This window comes from Onychomys torridus, chromosome 20 (assembly GCF_903995425.1).
Source record: "Onychomys torridus chromosome 20, mOncTor1.1, whole genome shotgun sequence".
Classification (NCBI taxonomy): domain Eukaryota; kingdom Metazoa; phylum Chordata; class Mammalia; order Rodentia; family Cricetidae; genus Onychomys; species Onychomys torridus.
The window spans coordinates 47,728,760-47,747,763 of NC_050462.1; the positions used below are offsets into that span (position 1 = coordinate 47,728,760).

A 19,004-nucleotide genomic window follows, 5' to 3' on the forward strand; every position below is an offset into this window, starting at 1 on the left:
TGGTGTTGTCCATCTACTGCGGGGCATGGGCCTTGCCCTTACATGTGGTTTGTATACCCAATGAGACTCTTTGGAGAAAACTAATTTTTCTTTTGTGAGCTATTGTCAGGTGGAGATAGCTTCTTTGTTAGGGATGGGAGATTATCTCTACTTCCCCATCTCAATGATGACACCCTGTAACCCCCAATCTGGCTTTGCTGTGTGCAGGCCCTGTGCATGGTGCCACAGTGTGTGTGAGTCAGATAAGTATGTCAGCCTGTTGTGTGTGGGAGGCATTGTTTCCTTTGTGTCTTCCATTCTCACTGGCTCTTGTAATCTTTCTGCTCCCTCTTCTACAGGGTTCTCTAAGCCCTTAAGGAAGTGGTTTGATGGAGACATCTTGTTTAGGACTGAGTGCTCCAAAGTCTCTCAGTGTCTGCACATTGTTCAGCTGTGTGTCTCTGTATTTGTTCCCATCTACTGCAGAGGGAAGCTTCTTTGATGATGGCTGATCAAGACACTTATCCCTGGGTATAGCAAAATGTTGTTTTGAGTCATTACATTGGTACCACCATTAAGCAGAAGAGTAGTATTTGGTTTTTCCTATGTCCATGCCCGATCTAGTTCCAGGTTCTGGGCTACCTGGACAGTGTTAGGCCTGGGTTCCATTTTGTGGAGTGGATCTTAAACCCAATTAGATAGTTGGCCTCTGTTATAGGGCCCCAAACACCTGTAGCCAGACAGGTATAGGCCCTCATGGAGAATCTACTACTATTACTGTTTGGACTTGTCATAGTATGAAGCTGTCTCCCAGTGACTTATCGCTGTACTCATAGATGAATGTAACAATCTACCATCATCAGAAAAGTCTCATCAGTTGGTGGCAATAAACAAACACACAACTGTTTGAGGAGTAGGGGACAAGAGACTTCAGAATATTAAGTTAGAAACTGGCACCTGTATCACAGCCTATGTGAGCCTGTGTGGAAAAGCTGTGGACACACTGTCAACTGTGGATGGGGCAGTGTGCAGAATGCTTTTCCCTCAAGATGGCCTTCTAGAAAGAATTGTATAAACTATGATAGGTGAATGCATTTGAAAGCAAGGACATGAACAGAATGGCCTGGCATGTCCACCTCATCTCTGTGGGGAAGGTAAAGACATAGGAGGACTATTTTTGGCTCTTTTCACATGATCAAAGATGATAAGATTTAACACTGGGTGTATGACCTTTCTATACATGTATTTGTTTAAGCTAACTGCAAATGTCACCTCATGTTTTGCTTTCCTTAATAATAAAAGTGATGAGAGATTTACATTTCTCTGAAACTCCAGTGCTTGGAAGCTTTGATTACTTCATGTTGATTTTTTGGTATATCCTTCAATCTGTGAAGATTTAACCTTGATGGCCAGGGTGGGTTGACAACAGCCCCCTCCTTCAAGGCTGAGGTATCATTGTGGAAATGGAGAAGAAAGATTGTAAGAGCAAGAAATAGTGGGATGACAAAAGGAAATAGGGTATTTAAAACACGGCAGAACAGTTGTACATGTAAATTCACATGATTGTGATTGTGACAGCATGTACAAATCTGTGCATGGTCAAGCCATGGTCAGTATGGAAATGGGAGGTAGACATGATGTTTAATCATATCTGAGTAGGTATTTATGATTCCTGATTGTTAGGAGTGGGAGAGTTCATTTTCTTTAAGAATGTGGCCCCTGGGAGGTGGATCATACTCCAGTGTAGGAACATATCCATGAGTATATGGGTAACACAAACTGCAGTTGATTTTTTTTAAAGAGAACACAAGATTGGATGAATAAGTTAGAGGGTATGAATTATGGAGAGGTTGAGGGGGGATGTTATAATAAAAATATGATACAACATCCTCAGGATAAAATAACATAATTCAATTTATACATTTTATTTGTTTATTTTATGAATAATCAATAAATTTATCAGCACTGATATGTTCTCCATAGATGTAACACCTAGAAACCATAACAATGACCAGCATGGCAAGATACTCCTAAAGGAGCAAGCAGTAGTAGAACTTATGCCTTGGCTGTAACCAAGAACTCTCTAATTGGATTTTGGGCCTGCTCAGCTTTAGTGAAATCATTCCTGTTGCTGCAAACCTAGCCAGCTAGCTATTATCACAGGTAAGTGTAGATTTTACCACTTATCAAGGAAACTTCTCTGTGCAACATATGGAGACCATTACAGAAAACCACAACTGGTCAAAGTGCAGAGATCAACCTATTGTGAGGTACCCAGCATCAGTGCATACATTTATAATAAAACTCCTGCACCAAGGCTCAGGAAACATTGAGGAAGAGTGGACAGAAAGGTTGTAAGAGAAGTCTACTATGGGTCTGTTTCTCAGAAATAACAGGAAATCTGCAGCCATGATAACTCAACAATTTGGTTGACTGAACAAGACATGAACATGGAAGAATTGGAGGAAGGGATCATGGGATGGATTAGAGGGAAGAAAGGGAATGAGGGGAAGTGATGTAATTGTATTATAATTAAAAATGAAGATTTTAAAAATTATTTTATATGTATGGGTATTTTGCCTAAGTGTATGTCTGTGCATCATGTTTGTGCCCTGTCATGTTGGTGCAGAGAATCAAACCTGAGTCTTCTGGAAGAGCATCCAGTGCTCTTAACTGCTAAGCCATTTCTTTAGCCACATTTTTCTTTTAAACTCACTTCTTCTGTTTTCATTGATGGATCAATATTCCTATTAGGCATCTACATTTTTCTTAACCTATACTTTAAGATATCTTTATGCTATGTATTTTAGTAAGGCATCAATACTGTATTAAACACAAGATAAAACATCATTTGTATTTATTATTGAAATTCATAAAAGTAATAGGATTGTATAATAACCACTATCACTATAGTATAAATATGGAACCATTAACACCATTATTTAATCAAGAATTAAATATGATTTGTAATATTAAATATAAGTTTTTCTAAATCCATTCTTTTTTTTCTTAGTTTATTATTTAGAGTAAACAATAAAGTACCGGGGGTCCCTCCATACTTGTAAGTTATGCAGGAGTCAACTAAAAGGTGGGAAACATTTGACCAAAAATTGCATAGAAAGTGAACATGTTGAAACTGTGGTCAGAATTTCCTAAACATTGTAGCTATTTACCTAGAATTTACCCTGTGTTCAACACTTTCAGTAATTGAGATGATTTAAAATATACAATAGGATGGACATAGATATATGAAAATATTGAGCAATTTAATGTAAGGCATTTCTGCATACATTTTAGCACGCTCATGGGGTTCCTGAACCAATTTCTGGAGGATACTGAGGAATATACACAACTTAACATGGTGCCTGTAGGATCCTAATGAAAGCTGGACTGAGAATAGACAATAAACAAAATTATCCATTGAGATTCACTCATCATTGCTTGCTTTATTTTTTTTTGTGTGTGAAGGCATATTTTTATTTCTTGGAAGTGTTTCATACATAATTATTAAGAACTTTGAATGCAATAAATTTTCTCAGTGAGAACGCTAAAGATAAAAAATTTAAAGATATAGTTTATGGATGGCATATATTTTTAATGAAAAGTTGACCCTTTCCAGTAGTAAAATCTCTATTTCTTGAAGAACACTGTAATTCTTTTAACTGAGTCATTGAAGGCCTGTTTGACTTGTTTGTTTCTCAAGGTGTAGATGAAGGGGTTCAGCATGGGAGCAATGGAAGTGGTGAGAACTGTCACACCCTTATTGATAGCCACTGAATCCTTTGCTGATGGTTTGACATAAATGAAGATGCAGCTGCCATAAGTGATGGAAACCACAATCATGTGGGAAGAACAGGTAGAAAAGGCCTTTTTCCTTTGCTGTGCAGAAGGGAATCTGATAATGGTCCTGATTATATACACATAGGAAAGAACTACACACACAAGGGTCATGATAAATGTCAGCACCGCACAAACTATGACCATCTGCTCTATGAGCCACGTATCTGTGCATGAGATCTTCAGGAGGGGGGATGCATCACAGACAAAGTGGTCAATAACATTAGAATCACAGAACTCCAGATTGAGGCCCAGGCTAAGTGGTGGCAGGACCACCAACAAGCCAGCTGCCCAGCAACAGAAGATAAGCCTTTTACAGATCTTGCTGTTCATGATGGTGACATAATGCAAGGGTTTGCAGATGGCTACATATCTGTCATAGGACATGGTGGCCAGGAGAAAAAACTCTGTCACACCAAAAAGATCAGTGAAGAATATTTGAGAGGCACAGTTGTTATATGTGATTGTCTTGTCACCTGTTGAGATGTTGTATAAGTATCTGGGAATGCAAGCGGTTGTAAACGAGATTTCTAAGAAGGAGAAATTTTGTAGGAAAAAGTACATGGCAGTTTTTAGGTGTGAATCCATAAAGATGAGGGAGATGATTGTGAGGTTCCCAGTTATACTCAGCATGTAGGTGAGAAACAGAAAGATGAAGATCAGAGTTTTCAGTTGTGGGTCGTCAGTTAGTCCCAGGAGGATGAATGTTGTTAATGTGTGGTTTCTCATAATTGAATTGTTACCTCTATTCTGCATTTAAAATTCAGAGGTATCTGTTCAAGAGTAGCAATTAATAGGAGAACTATTATGGAATCCAACTCATATGTGTTCACACATTCTGTTTACAAACATAAACATGCTGGTTGCTTAGGTCCTACAAGTATGTAGTTTGATCTTTTCAGGGCAGAGTTAGAAAATAAAATTGTCTTATCTACACCCCATTTCAAGATGTTATGTGTGCTTCCTACTTTTTGCATTTGATTCTTAATTTTTTTCTTTGTTTTTTGAGACAGGGTTTCTCTGTGTAGCTTTGCACCTTTCCTGGAATTCGCTTTGGAGACCAGGCTAGTCTTGAACTCACGGAGATCTGCCTGCCCCTGCCTCCGGATTGCTGGGATTACAGGCGTGGGCCACCACCACCCAGCTATTCTCTCATTCTTGATATTTTCTTTCTAACTCCGTCTTTATCCTTCCTTTATTCTTGATGTTTTTCTTCTAATTCTATCTTTATCCTGTCTTTTTCTCTCATTCCTGATGTTTTCCTTTTAACTGTATCCTTGTTTTTTTCCCCTTAAAAGCTTTTATATTCCAGTAAAAGCTTTTAAGCAATATAAAAATTACAGTGTGGTTACATTCTGTTTTTCAAGTGAATGATTACAAGGAAAAAAACAGCATGTAATCCTGTAACACAAATCTTAAAAGGTCTTATTAATGAAAACAAACTCAGAGCCAGGTCTTGGGGTGAATGCTGAAAGATCAGAAAAACAGAACCAGCTACAGCTAGCCTCACCTCGCCAGTTCCTTAGCAGATCTCATTTTCTCAAACTGGAAGCCTCTGTGTTCTCATCCGAATGGATCTCAGCTGAACTGCTGCTAAAAGCCAAAAAGCTTAACAAAGCTCTAGTTCCTGTTCCTCATGACTTATATGCCTTTCTGTTTCCTGCCATACTTCCTGGGATTAAAGGCGTATGTTGCCATGCCTGATAGTTTCCAGTGTGGCTTTGAACTCACAGAGATCCAGATGGATCTCTGCCTCCAGAATGCTGGGCATTAAAGGTGTGTGTGACACCATTTTCTGGCCTCTATATCTAGTGGTTGTTCTGTTCTCTGACCCCAGATAAGTTTATTAGGGTGCACAATATTTTGGGGAACACAATACCACCACATGATCCGTAGCCCTTACATGATTAAATATTTTATTTATTACAGGTGAAAAAATTATCCTCAAGAACCCATGTACTTTCATATTCAAGCAACTTGTTATAGTTTAACTGAGTGTAAGCAAGCAAGTTATTTTACTCAGCCAGGTAATTTACTGGCAGGCTGCATTTTGCAGTTACAAAAAAAGGACCAATCACTTTACTACTTAACCTTGAAAGATAATCTTATAAGGAGTCTTAAAGGAATCACAAACCTAAATTTTTATACATGGAAAGCTATCAGTCAGCTCTACTTTAAATCTTTAGGATGCATACTCACTCATCAATAGTTTTTTTGGTATCAGGGGATTGAGGGCAGAAATGGGTATTAACACTATTGGTCATCAACCAATCCTAGCAAGAAAGGCTAATGATAATTGGGCTGCTTTGTTTGTGTTTCCTGACCTTAGAGAGTTCCTCACTCAACTATGCGCCTTTCTAAAACTTTAGATTGTCTTCTTGGTTTTCCACCTCAAAGCTATTTGACAAAAACATCTTAGTCTAACTTCAAGTTATTTTCAAAGCTTTGTTTCAGATATGAGGCACCCAGAAACCTGTGAAAACATCTCCCAACATTCAGATGAAAAGAATTTGAGCCACCCTGGCTCCTGGAACTCAATTGTTTTCCTTAATTATTAACCTGAACTGTGATCTATGCACCTCCTTAGGTGAAACTCATAGGCCCTAGCTGTGTGACATTTCCTTGTATATATTTAATCATAAAAACTTTACTTAAAATAATGTTATTATTATCAGTTAGACAATACGGCTGAAGAAGAAATCATCTTCATAAGAATCCACAGGTAAAAATGCCCAGTAGAACGGGATGTTTCCCTGAGATAAACACCACATTACAAACTCAACTTAAATTAATGTTATGATTATCAGTTAGACAATACAGCTTAAGAAGAAATCATCTTCATAATAATCCATACGTTAAAAAGCCCCGTGGAGCAGGATGTTTCCATGAGATAAACACTCTACATTACAGGCAGTGGGGATCTCCCCACACCCATTCACACCATGAGAATGATGGCAGTGACAAACATGTAAAGTTACAGAGAAGCAAAAGACCTTCCTGAATCTGTGGTTTTGGGGCCTTGCCATTCTAACATTCACCCATCAGAGTTTTGTTTCGTGGTGAGCTGATCCCCTCAAGTTAACTGCTATCTGCTGCTCCTCTGATATGGCCACCAGCAGCTGACTTACCAGGAATAATTTTCCTTCAGTGCTCTTAGTTTCCAGGTCCATCCTTGTCTCTGAGTCTCCAATTCACACATTTCTAGAAAAATGCATGTAGATATTTTTCCACAGCTGTCAAATTACCCCATCTTTAGATGATCTCTTATTCCTCATTGCTTTTTTGTTTTTGTTAATGTAGGGCCTTGCACAAGCTAGACAAACACTTAGCATGGAGATACAGCCTCAGTTCTCATTGTTGTGTAATATAACTTTATTAATGGCTATACCCTATCCAACATCAAACACTCTGAAATAGCATTTAAATTGGTACCATATTAGAGTTCCCATTCCTAATTTTAATGCAGTCATGAAGACCTTAAACTGGAGGAACATAGGAAATGAGTCTCAAAAAAGAGCCAGTGGTTGGAAGAATAGAATTCATCATATTTACACTTGTTCACAGCCTTTCTCTCTTAGTTACTTAACCACAATCATTCTTGTAAACACAATTTGAAAATGATTATTTCTAGCAATAATTGATTAAATTTATCCATGTCTACTAAAATAGTAGTCTGGGAATGCATAAGAGTTAAATTTTCTGTTTTTAATCAATTGCATCAACTTTCTCAATTATGGTGCAATATTATCATAAGAAAATAACTTTCTTACTTTTTCTATTTCTGAAAAATAGTTTCAAAGGAATACCTGGTAGTTTGTGAAGAGCTGATGCTCTGCAACTTTTGCTCAGAGTGAGGGTTTTCTAATATCAAGCTTGATGCTTATTATTAATTTGAAACATCTATAGCAAATAAACACAAGAGTCCTCAGTGACCCAGGCTCAGAAATAACTAATGAATCATCTGTGGGAACAGGGCCTTAGGAGACTCAATGAAGCATCAACGTCACTTAAAAGGAACTGCAAGGAAAATGTAGAATCTAATTAAAAGAAAACCTAGTCTGGTTTCTTATAATTAATTCTTATTATGCCTGGTGTAAAATATTTGGTTGTCACTTTCTGTATTATCAATTTGTTATGCAGTGGATAAGTTGCATAGGTTTAAAATATCATTCAGTTTTATTCTATGATAATAATGTTTAAATTTTGTTTTGAAAATTTAATTATTAATTACATAAATATCCATCTTTATATGTGTACATGCTTTGTGTGTTTACATATGGGTGTGTGTGCCACAGCAATGTGTGAATGTCAGAGGACAAGTTTGTGGAGCTGCTTTTCTCCTTCCACAATTATGTGGATTCAGGGGATCAAATTCAGCTTTCCAGGCCTATTCAAGTGTCTCTACTCAATGACGCATCTCCATGGCTGCAGAGTATTATTTTTGCAAGTCAAACTATGGGGCTGAGGAGATGGCTCAGTGCCAAGAGTAAAGTGCTTTATGTGAAAATATGAAGACCTGAATTCTGATCCCCAAAACCCATGTGAAGCTGGTTATGGTAGCATGACTCTCTAATCACAGGGCTCCTATGGAAGTTGAGGAGTGGAGAGAGGAGAATCCACAGAAGTATATGGGCTTGACATCTTGGCAGACACCAAAAAAGGGTGACATTGTTACAAATAATGTAGAATGCTAAGAACAACACTAGAGCTTGTTGTCTCAACCCCACAAGGGTGTCATGGCATATGCCATATGTGCTGCCCCCAACACAAATTGTAAAACTTCTTCAGTCGAAATAAACATTAAACATTTGTAGATTTAACAACTGTAAGTATTCTGAATGAAAGCAGAAATATAAATTTCTTTTTATGGAGTAACATATCTAATATTTGAGGTCATGCAATATTTTACAATCTAAGACTCTCTGGCTCCCAATCCATTGAGTGTCCACACAATTTGAAACTTGTTCTTTGCCACTATTTGCATCGATGTACCAAGTTGTCTTTGTGGTTTGCTTAGATCCTTGTGGTTTGTTGGTAGAATCCTATAGTAGACATATTGTATGGTAGTTCAAAAATTGTTGTTTCAGGAACCTTCATGTTTACTTCCATTTCCCGTAGTAGTGGATAAGAGTTTTTTTTCCTCTTCTCCTGTATTTATACCTGGATAAGTTGTGTTTTTGATTAACAATTGTTTTTGTTTTTTTTCACAATGACTGATTTTTATTTTCTTTCTTTTTAATTGCTTGTCTCATCTTTTAGTTTCTTATTTTCTGTAAAAATATGGGCTTCTGAAGTGATACTTCTTCATTAAAGAGGTTCTCTAGAGGATAGGACCTATCTATCCTCCAAAGAAATGAAACAACCTCCCACCCACAGAAAGGAAGATAAATACCTATTAATCTCTTTGTCATCAATCTCTCAGTAATAGATATTTTCTAGAATATTTTTCTTGAAAATTGCATTTACAAGTGACAGAAGTAGAGAAAAAAAACCTCAGTTTCCCTGAATTAGTGGTTTCCTAAGCCAGTTTTCTGAACAAGAGCTAAAGTACATTTGATGAGGAAGCCAAGAAATATAAAGGAAAAAATGCCAACAGTTGTGACTAGGATGAGGTGAAATCTCAGTGTAGTTCAGATTTGTTTTCCCCAGATACTCTTTGTAGTCTAATGGTTGCTTTTCCCCAATTGTTGATGATGATATTGAACATTTAAAACATATGCATGTTGATCATTTGTATTTATTCTGTTGAGAATGTACAGTGTAATTAATTTGTCTTTTTATTGATTGGGTGATATTGCTGGTGCTTAAGCTTAGATTTCTTTATATATTCAAAACATTAATCAGATCTATGACTGTCAAAGATTTTCTCACATTCTGAGGGCCATATCTTCACTTTCATAGTTGTTTCCTGTCTATGATGGGGCTTTGAAATTTCATGGAATCTCATTCTTCACTCTTAAAATTTTTTGCAAAAGTACTGGAATTATTTTCAGAAGCCTTTATCTGTGTTTTCAATGAGATTTCCTGTAGTTATTTCAAAACTTCTGGTCCTTCCTTACAGTCTTAAACATAGTTGAATTAATTTTTGTAGAGGGTGGTCTTTTCAGAGCGTCCCAAATGTCCTGGATGTTTTGTGCCTTGATTTTTTCTTTTTAGGTTTAACTTTTATTTTGGACTGAGACATTCAATTGTTCTATCTTGTCTTCAATGTCTGGGAGTCTCTCTTCCATCTTTTTCATTCTGTGGTGAGGCTTGCCTCTGAATTTCTAGCTTGAGTTTCTAATTGTTCATTTCCAGCTTTACCTCATTTTGAGTTTTCTGCATTGGTTCTATTCCCACTTTCATATCTTGATATGTTTTCTTTGTTTTATTCTACTGTTTGTGTTTTCACAGATTTCATCAATGGATTTATTCATATAATCTTTAATAACTTCTACCAATTTTTAGAGCCTATTTTGAAGTCCTTGTCTTGTTCCTCAGCCAAATTGCTTTTCTCAGGGCCTACTGTAGTGAGGTTGCTGTGTTTTATTGGAGCCACATTATCCTAGCTGTTGTTGATTCTGTTTTTATGCTCTCATTTAGGTATCTGGGTTAGACTGATTGTAATTATAGGTTCTGATATCTGGTTGTATTTGTTGGGTAGGTTTCTGTTGCTCTCTCTGGTTCTTAAGAGAATGTGGTAGCTGTGGGTTACCTGGTAGGGAATACTTTTGTGAACCTACCTGGTGTGAGCCCTGAAGGTCCTTGGTAGAATGTGTTCCTAGGTATTTGTATTGACACTTAGGAATGAGAATGAGCAAAAGGGGTATTTTGAGAGTGTTCACAGGAGGGAGTAAAGCAGTATGTAGCAACAGGATCTGCATAGTCCTCTGGGAATTGGGGCAGAGAAGGAGGAGTGGCCACAGCAAATGGTCTGCTGCAGTTCTGGGGATGACTTTGGTGGAATGGACTCTGAGATACCACCTTACACCTGTCAGAATGGCGAAGATCAAAAACACAAAAGACAGCTTATGTTAGAGAGGATGTGGAGCAAGGGGAACTTTCCTCCACTGCTGGTGGGAATGCAAGCTTGTACAGCCTCTTTGGAAATCAATATGGCACTTCCTTAGAAAATTGGGAATCAATCTCCCCCAAGACCCACCTGTAGCACTCTTGGGCAAATACCCAAGGAATGCTCAATCATACCACAAGGGCATTTGCTCAGCAATGTTCGTATCAGCATTGTTTGTAAGAGCCAGAACCTGGAAACAAAATAGATGCCCTTCAACTGAAGAATGGATAAAGAAAATGTGGTACATATACACAATGGAGTACTACTCAGCAGAGAAAATCAATGACATCATGAGGTTTGAAGGCAAATGGATGGATCTAGAAAAAATCATCTTGAGTGAGGTAACCCAGACTCAGAAGGACAAACATGGTATGTATTCACTCATAGGAGAATACTAGTTGTAAAACAAGGATGACTAGACTGCTACACAACTCAAGGGAGGCTACCTAGAAAACGGGACCCTAGGAAAGACACAGGGATTGACCAATGACAGAGAAATGGATGATATCCTCATGAACAACCTGGATGACAGTGGGAGTAATGAAGGGCAAGGTTCGAGGGAAAGAGCTTAGGGGAGCAGGAGATCCCAGCTGGATCAAGAACAGAAAGGGAGAACGAGGAATAACAGGCCATGATAAATGAAGACCACATGAGAACAGGAAGAAGCAAAGTGCTAGAGAGCTCCCCAGAAATCCACAATGACTGTAGACTACTGGCAATGGTCAAGAGAAAGCCTGATCTGACCTAGTCTGGTGATCAGATGACTAAACACCCTAACAGTCATCTTGGAACTCTCATCCAATAACTGATGGAAGTGGATGCAGAGATCCTCAGCCAGGCCCCAGGTGGAGCTCCAGGTGTCCAACTGTTGAGAAAGAGGAGGGACTGCAAAAGCATGAATTGTTGAATCCAAGATTGCAAAAAAGTACAGGGACAAATAGCCAAAGGAATGAATTATGAACCAAAGGTTGTGGAGCCCCATAGCTTTATCTGTTTGCCAGTCACCCAGTCTGTGGGACCAGGACTTGTCCTTAGTGCATGAGCTGGATGTTTGGAACCTTGGGCTTACACAGGGACACTTTGCTCAGTCTGGAAGGATGGGACAGGACCTGCCTTTACTGAATCCACCAGGTTTAAATGAATCCCCAGGGGTGTCTTGGATCTGGAGGACATGGGAATGGAGGGGAGGGAATGGGGGGAAGGTGGGGGTGGGGGAAGGAGGGGTGAGTACAGGGTAACCCATGGCTGATGTATAAAATTAAAACACATAATAATAAAGAAAAAAGAATAAAAACCAAGTATATAGAAAATATAATAAAGCTTCATATGCTGTGTTCATTCACTCATCTTTTAGTTTAGTTGTCTTCAATTTATATTACATCTTTGAGAGGAATGCAATTTTTTAATTGAGTAATTGAAAGCTTGCTTCACTTGCTTGTTTCTCAGTGCATAAATAAAGGGATTTAACATAGGCGAAATTGATATGATAAGAAGTGAAATCCCTTTATTGATAGCTACATCACTCTTGGATGAAGGTTTGACATAAATGAAGATGCAGCTGCCGTAAGTAATGGAAACAACAATCATGTGGGAAGAACAGGTGGAGAAGGCCTTTTTCCTTTGCTTGGCAGATGGAAATCTCAGAATGGTCTTGATGATATAAACATAGGAAAAGATAACACACACAAAGGTGATGATGAATGTCAACACAGCACCAACTACTACCATCTGTTCTATCAACCATGTATCTGAGCAGGAGATTTTCAGGAGAGGAGCTGCATCACAGCAAAAGTGGTCAATGATATTTGAGTCACAGAATTCCAGGCCCAAGCCTAGACTAATAGGTGGGAGAATGATGACCAGTGCTGCTACCCAACAGAAGAAGATGAGGTTCCTGCAGACCCTGCTGTTCATGATGGTCATGTAGTGCAGAGGTTTACAGATGGCCACATAGCGATCATAGGACATGATAGCCAGAAGGAAAAATTCTGTCCCTGCAAAGAGGTCTATAAATAGTAGTTGAGTGACACAAGCAATGTAGGTAATGGACTTGTCCCCAGATGATATGCTATATAGAAATCTGGGGATACAAGCAGTTGTGAGTGAAACTTCTAAGAAGGAGAAGTTTTTGAGGAAAATATACATAGGTGTTTTAAGGCGAGGGTCAGTCAGAGTGAGGGTGATGATGGTTATGTTTCCAGATAAACTCAACATGTAAGAAAGGAACAGGAAGAGAAAAAGCAGAATCTTCAACCTAATGTCATCTGTCAGACCCAGCAAGATGAAGGTTGTTACTGTTCGGTTTCTCATTCTTGATTGTTGTCTGTTGTCCAGCCTGGTTGAAAAGTAAGCAAGACTTTACTGATAAAACTTCAGTCAGGTGCTAAACTCAAGACAAGCTAGCTTGAGTGTCATTCTAACCATTGGCTAGTGAAGAAGCAAGCACCTAGTGCATGCTGATCTTGATCTTCTCTTTGTGGCACATGACAGCTCATATTTGAATCATGTGTTTCATACTGATATTCTTATGTGTCTACAGTCTAGCTGTAATCTACACCAGTTTAACACATAATCTCATCAACTTCATTCCATAAAACTTCCCTTTAAATTATTTTAAATTAATTTAAATAAATTGCAGACATCATCAAAGAGCCACATACCTTTTATTCTGTTGTGGATTAACTATGTTTTAGTTTGAGATGGTCTTAATCCTTTATTATAAATGACAGTGTCACCTAGTAATACCACATCAAGAGTAGACCATAAATTTATTTCCAAGTTTCCTTTCCTTTAGCATTCCATCTTTTCAAAATTGTCTCTGCTTTTCTACTTTCCTCTTACTTATACATGAACCCATTTGCTCTTAGTACATTTTACATTATTTTGGCCAAAGTTATCACTGTTGGCTTCACTAATTAAGCACAACTCAGTCTTATTTAATTCACTTTTTCTGCTGCATACAAGGCTCTGACCTATTTACCTCATGAAAAACTTTATAGCTTAATTCCATAATCTCACATTTTCCTGGATTTCTTACTACATTCTCATTTTCCCTCACGGCTCCTTTACCTTATCTAATCTCCATGATTAGGGTAGAATAAATCACTTGCCAAGAAATTGCTTCTGGTTCTTACTTAGTAGGGCTTTGATTTGTTCCTTTTTTATTATTAAGAAATTTTGTGTTCATTTACATACAACCTCAGATCCCCTTCTCCTCCCTCCTCCCATGCCCCAATTCCCACCTTCTCCAAAGGAAAGCCTCCCATGGGGAGTTAGCAGAGGAAGGTTGCTTTTTTTTTTTTTTTAAATGAAGTGTCTTGAATTAAGGAAATGATCCTCATTTTCATATCTGTGTGGAAATTATATGGTACAGTTTTCCAACGTTACCATTGAACTTATTTAAGGACCTCTAAATCAACTTAGCAGGTCTGAATTCACAATTTACTTTTGTATCTGAATGCCCTTGAACAAATTGCTTAATTCATTTATTTTGCATCCAGTACAAGTGAAAAATTCAAATAAAATATTTTGTATACTCTTTATTCTTCTTTTCAAAGAGTCTCTATGAAGGGATATTGTGTTTTTAAAATTAATTTTAACTATATTTTAATTTTTGAAATGATAATAATTGTTTCCATCTTTCCCTTCCTTCCTCCAACTCTTCTTATGAATCCTCTTGTTCTTTCCCAAATTCATGGCTTCTTCTTCAGTTACTGTTACATTTATGAGTATATATTTTTAAATTCTAAGCACAACCTGCTCACTCTGTATAATGTTGCTTGTATGTATATGAATTTGGGGCTGATCACTTGGTATTGGATAATCAACTGGGGGATATGTTTCCTGGGGAAGACTATTTCTTCCACTTTGCTATTCCTCAGTTTCCTGTCCAAGGGAGGAAAACAGCAACCAGTCTACCCAGCTCCATCACCTGTGAATCACAACAATGACCATGTGACATGATAAGTCTAAGGGTGCAATAGTGGAATGCATACCTTGGTGGCACCAACAGCTCTCTAATAGCACTTACATTCTGCTCAGCAAAAGGGAATTCATGCTGATACTGGAAACCTAACTAGATGTCTAAAGCTAGAGAAGTCATGGATCTTTGAGAAGATTTAACTTTCAATTTCCTAACTAGCATATCACTAACTACATTCTAAATATTTATCCTTATACTCACATGTGAGTGTAATTCCTACTCTTCATCAAGGGAATTTCTCTTTGCCACAGACACAAACTATTACAGGAAATCACAACCAATCAAAATGCAGAGTTGTGAACCCTAGTCCTGTTGGATACATCTATAACACAACTACTATACTTAAAGGTCAGACATTATTGTGGAAGAAGGAGCAGAAAGATTTTAAGAGCCAGAGGAACAGGGTGTTTGCTGTGAGATCATTTTGTCTAGAAATTTCAGAGAATCTACATCCATGGAATCTCATCAACCTGGGTGTCTAAGCAAGATGCAAACAATAACCACACCAATAAATATGCTAACATGGAAGGAGGGAAATCTCATGAGGTCTCAACCTTAGATAATATGGTTTTAATTTGTATTTTTGTTATGATTAGAGATGTTGGACTATAATGTATGACTGCATTGGCTACCACTATCTCTTTTTCCATGTATATGTTCATATATTCTGCCCATTTTAAAATTGTATTTTTTACTATTGAGTTCCTTAAATACTTTAAATATTAGCTCCAGTGTGTGATGTGTAGTTGGCAAATGTTCTCTCCCTATCTGTGGATCATCTTCTTCTCACTCCCTGAGATTTTTCTTTGGTGTGAAGAAACGTTTTAGTTTGGTGCCATCTCATGTGTTGACTTTTGTTATGTTTTCTCCTAGTTATTTTGTCGTTTTAGGTATTACATATAAGCCTTTTATCGATATATCAAAAGTGAATGACAACAAATCCTGCAAGTATGTGGAGAGAAGGCAACCCTCCATTTATCCATCAGGAATGCAAAGTAGTACAGATATAGTAGAAAATGACATAATGGTTTAAAAAAGTAAAAATAAAATTTCAATGTGGTCCCAAAGTCCCATATATGATTTTCTCCATCATAATAAGTTTGAAAATTAAATTACCATATTGTGGGCTTGGCTTATTCAGTTAGAAAAATGTCATTTTGTTCCATATATGTTATTACAAATGTCATAATTTCCTTCTTATTTTAGTTGTACAGTACTGTATTTGGCATCGATACCTCATTTTCTTTATTTATACATCTATTGATGGGCACTTAGTTTTATATATGGATATTGTTAATGATGACAAAATGAACATGGGAATTTGGAAATATATTCAGTCTATCATCTTTGATATCAATACAATCATTTGAATATATATTTCCATGGATGTAGAACGTGTTATATAAAAGTTTGTGGAAGTAATCCTGAAATGAACATAATATTTTCTTGACCTACACAAATCAATCATAGAATGACTTCTAAGAATTTTCTTTTTATATGAACCTTATAGCAAAATTTCATTGATGTTTTGAGACTATCTTTAATATTATAGTAATTGGTCTGATTCTCTATAACTCCTTACTACTAACTCATGTCCCAGGAGGGAGTATATTTCCTGTGCATTTATAATCCTTAGGAACTATGTATAAGCTTTCTATTCCTATTGATTTCTTTGCCTCAGCTCCCTCATCAATATCTAGTCTATGGAGTTATTGTGATCATTGTTTATATAATTCCCCACGATTTCTTGGTGGATAGTAAGTTAGGGCCAGTATCTCAGGTTCATATGCTCATTTATGTCTTCATTCTGATTTTCTTCCTTTGCTCCTTAACTTGCTCTAATATTTCTATTAATTTTTTTAATTAATCAATGGCCATTGTGAATACTATAGTTTTGTTCTTGTATTTTGAAATAAAGACGAGAATTTTTGGTGCCTTTGATAACCTTCTATGAGCATCTAGTGAATTAACAAGAGGAACAGTGAGGCTTCTCCATTTTGGAGAATCCATCAGTTTGATTCTGGATTTATTTCTGAAGACATGATTGTTTTCAATTTCATTCACTCTTTTATCAAAACAATCAGAATATTTTCCGCAAATGCAGATATGATTAAATCTTACCAAATGTGTTTTTAAAAAAAATTTGGTCTATTAAGTCTATTTTGTAAATAAAGAGTTCTATTTTCTTTCTACTTCAAGCTAGAAAGGTTTATGAAAATAGTAGGCCCCAAACAATGGCCACTCCTGTTTCTTATGAATTACACTGTGGAAGAAATGTAGAGGTGTATTTTCTTAAAGTTGTTGGATTGAGTTGTGCTGTGTCTAGTAAGACAGTTACAAGTGAATTCATTAGATAATCATAATCAGACAAATGCATTTAGTTTGTAAGCAACTCTACAGGACAAGGGAAATAATTCAAGCATGGGAAAGAAATAATTAATTGAAGTCAGATAGGCTTCATGAGGATTGGGATAGTATCCTTCCAGACAAGATCATTTGGGAATTGAACCCAAATATGAAAATTCTGCCCTTAGCTTTTCATGTTGTATCTTAACTTATAGTAGAATCGCAGATTTGTAAACCTTCTTTCTTATCTGATCAGTAATGTCTTTTTCCCTTTGAACCACAAAATGAAGTGAATGTCTGAGCAATCAATTCAGTTTAGGTACATTTTGAATGTTGAGGATTTCAAGTTCATTGTGAAGTCAGTAGTCACAAGTGACAACATTGCAAATATTTTGGAGATTTCATGAAGTGTGTTACAGTTTCATTTTTTTTTTTGAGGTAGGGTTTCTCTGTTTAGCTTTGCGCCTTTTTCTGGAACTCACTTGGTTGCCCAAGGGGGCCTCGAACTCACAGAGACCCGCCTGGCTCTGCCTCCTGAGTGCTGGGATTAAAGGCGTGGGCCAGCACTACACGGCCCATTTTTATACCTATTGGTGAAAGTGGCACTGTGAGTCCATTCTGTTTGCCTTTAAACTTACCTTGTTTCTGAGAGTACTCATGACTTTATTAGAGTAGATTTCTTGGTAATATATGATTGTAAAATATTAAATAATTATGATAGAAAGAGTGAACAAGTTATGAATGTATTCTTCCTGAGGATGCATGCATAAATAGCACTAAATTCCTACATAAAGAAGTTGGAGAAATCTCACACTAGTGACTTAATAGCACACCTGAAAACTCTAGAACAAGGAGAAGAAAAGTCTCCCAGGAGGAACAGATGCCAGGAAATTATCAAACTGAGAGCTGAAAACAATAAAATAGAAATAAAGAGAATAATACAGAAAATTATTGAAACAAAGAGTTGGTTGTTTGAGAAAGTCAACAAAATAGACAAGCCCTTATTCAAACTAACCAAAAGACAGAGAGCATCCAAATTAACAAAATCAGAAATGAAACGGGGCACATAATAACAGACAATGAGGAAATCCAGAGAATCATCAGGTCATACTTCAAAAACCTCTACTCCACAAAACTGGGAAATCTAAAAGAAATGGATAATTTTCTGGATAGGTACCACATACCTAAGTTAAATCAAGACCAGATAAACCATTGAAATATTCCAATAACCCCTAAGGAAATAGAATCAGTCATTAAAAGTCTCCCAACCAAAAAAAGCCCAGGACCAGATGGTTTCACTGCATAATTCTATCAGATCTTCAAAGAAGACTTAATGCCAATACTCTTTAAATTGTTTCACACAATAGAAGCAGAAGGAATATTAACAAACTCCTTCTATGAGGCTACAATTACCCTGATTCCTAAACCAAACAAAGATGCAACAAAAAGAGAACTGCAGAACGATCTCCCTCATGAACATTAATGCAAAAATACTCAATAAAATTCTGGCAAACAGACTCCAAGAACACATCAAAACAATTATCCACCATGATCAAGTAGGCTTCTTCCCAGGGATGCAAGGGTGGTTCAACATATGAAAGTCCGTCAATGTAATACACCATATAAACAAACTCAAAGAAAAAAAACCACATGATAATCTCACTAGATGCAGAAAAGGCATTTGACAAAATCCAACACCCCTTCATGATAAAGGTCTTGGAGCAATCAGGAATACAGGGAATATACCTAAACATAATAGAGGCAATCTACAGCAAGCCAACAGCCAACATCAAATTAAATGGAGAGAAA

General features: G+C 37.1%; 1 protein-coding gene and 1 pseudogene across 1 annotated transcript; both read right to left on the reverse strand.

Moving 5' to 3' along the window:
- Positions 1-3,609: 3,609 nt before the first annotated feature.
- On the reverse strand, positions 3,610-4,545 carry LOC118571102 (olfactory receptor 6C2-like). Its single transcript, XM_036170010.1, has one exon. The coding sequence runs from the start codon at positions 4,543-4,545 to the stop codon at positions 3,610-3,612; it is 936 nt and encodes a 311-aa protein (XP_036025903.1).
- Positions 4,546-12,242: 7,697 nt separating this feature from the next.
- On the reverse strand, positions 12,243-13,177 carry LOC118571146 (annotated as a pseudogene).
- Positions 13,178-19,004: the final 5,827 nt, after the last annotated feature.

Bases quoted from the DNA above. Each gene is read 5' to 3' on its own strand.
- LOC118571102 (XM_036170010.1), bottom strand. From the start codon at position 4,545: ATGAGAAACCACACATTAACAACATTCATCCTCCTGGGACTAACTGAC.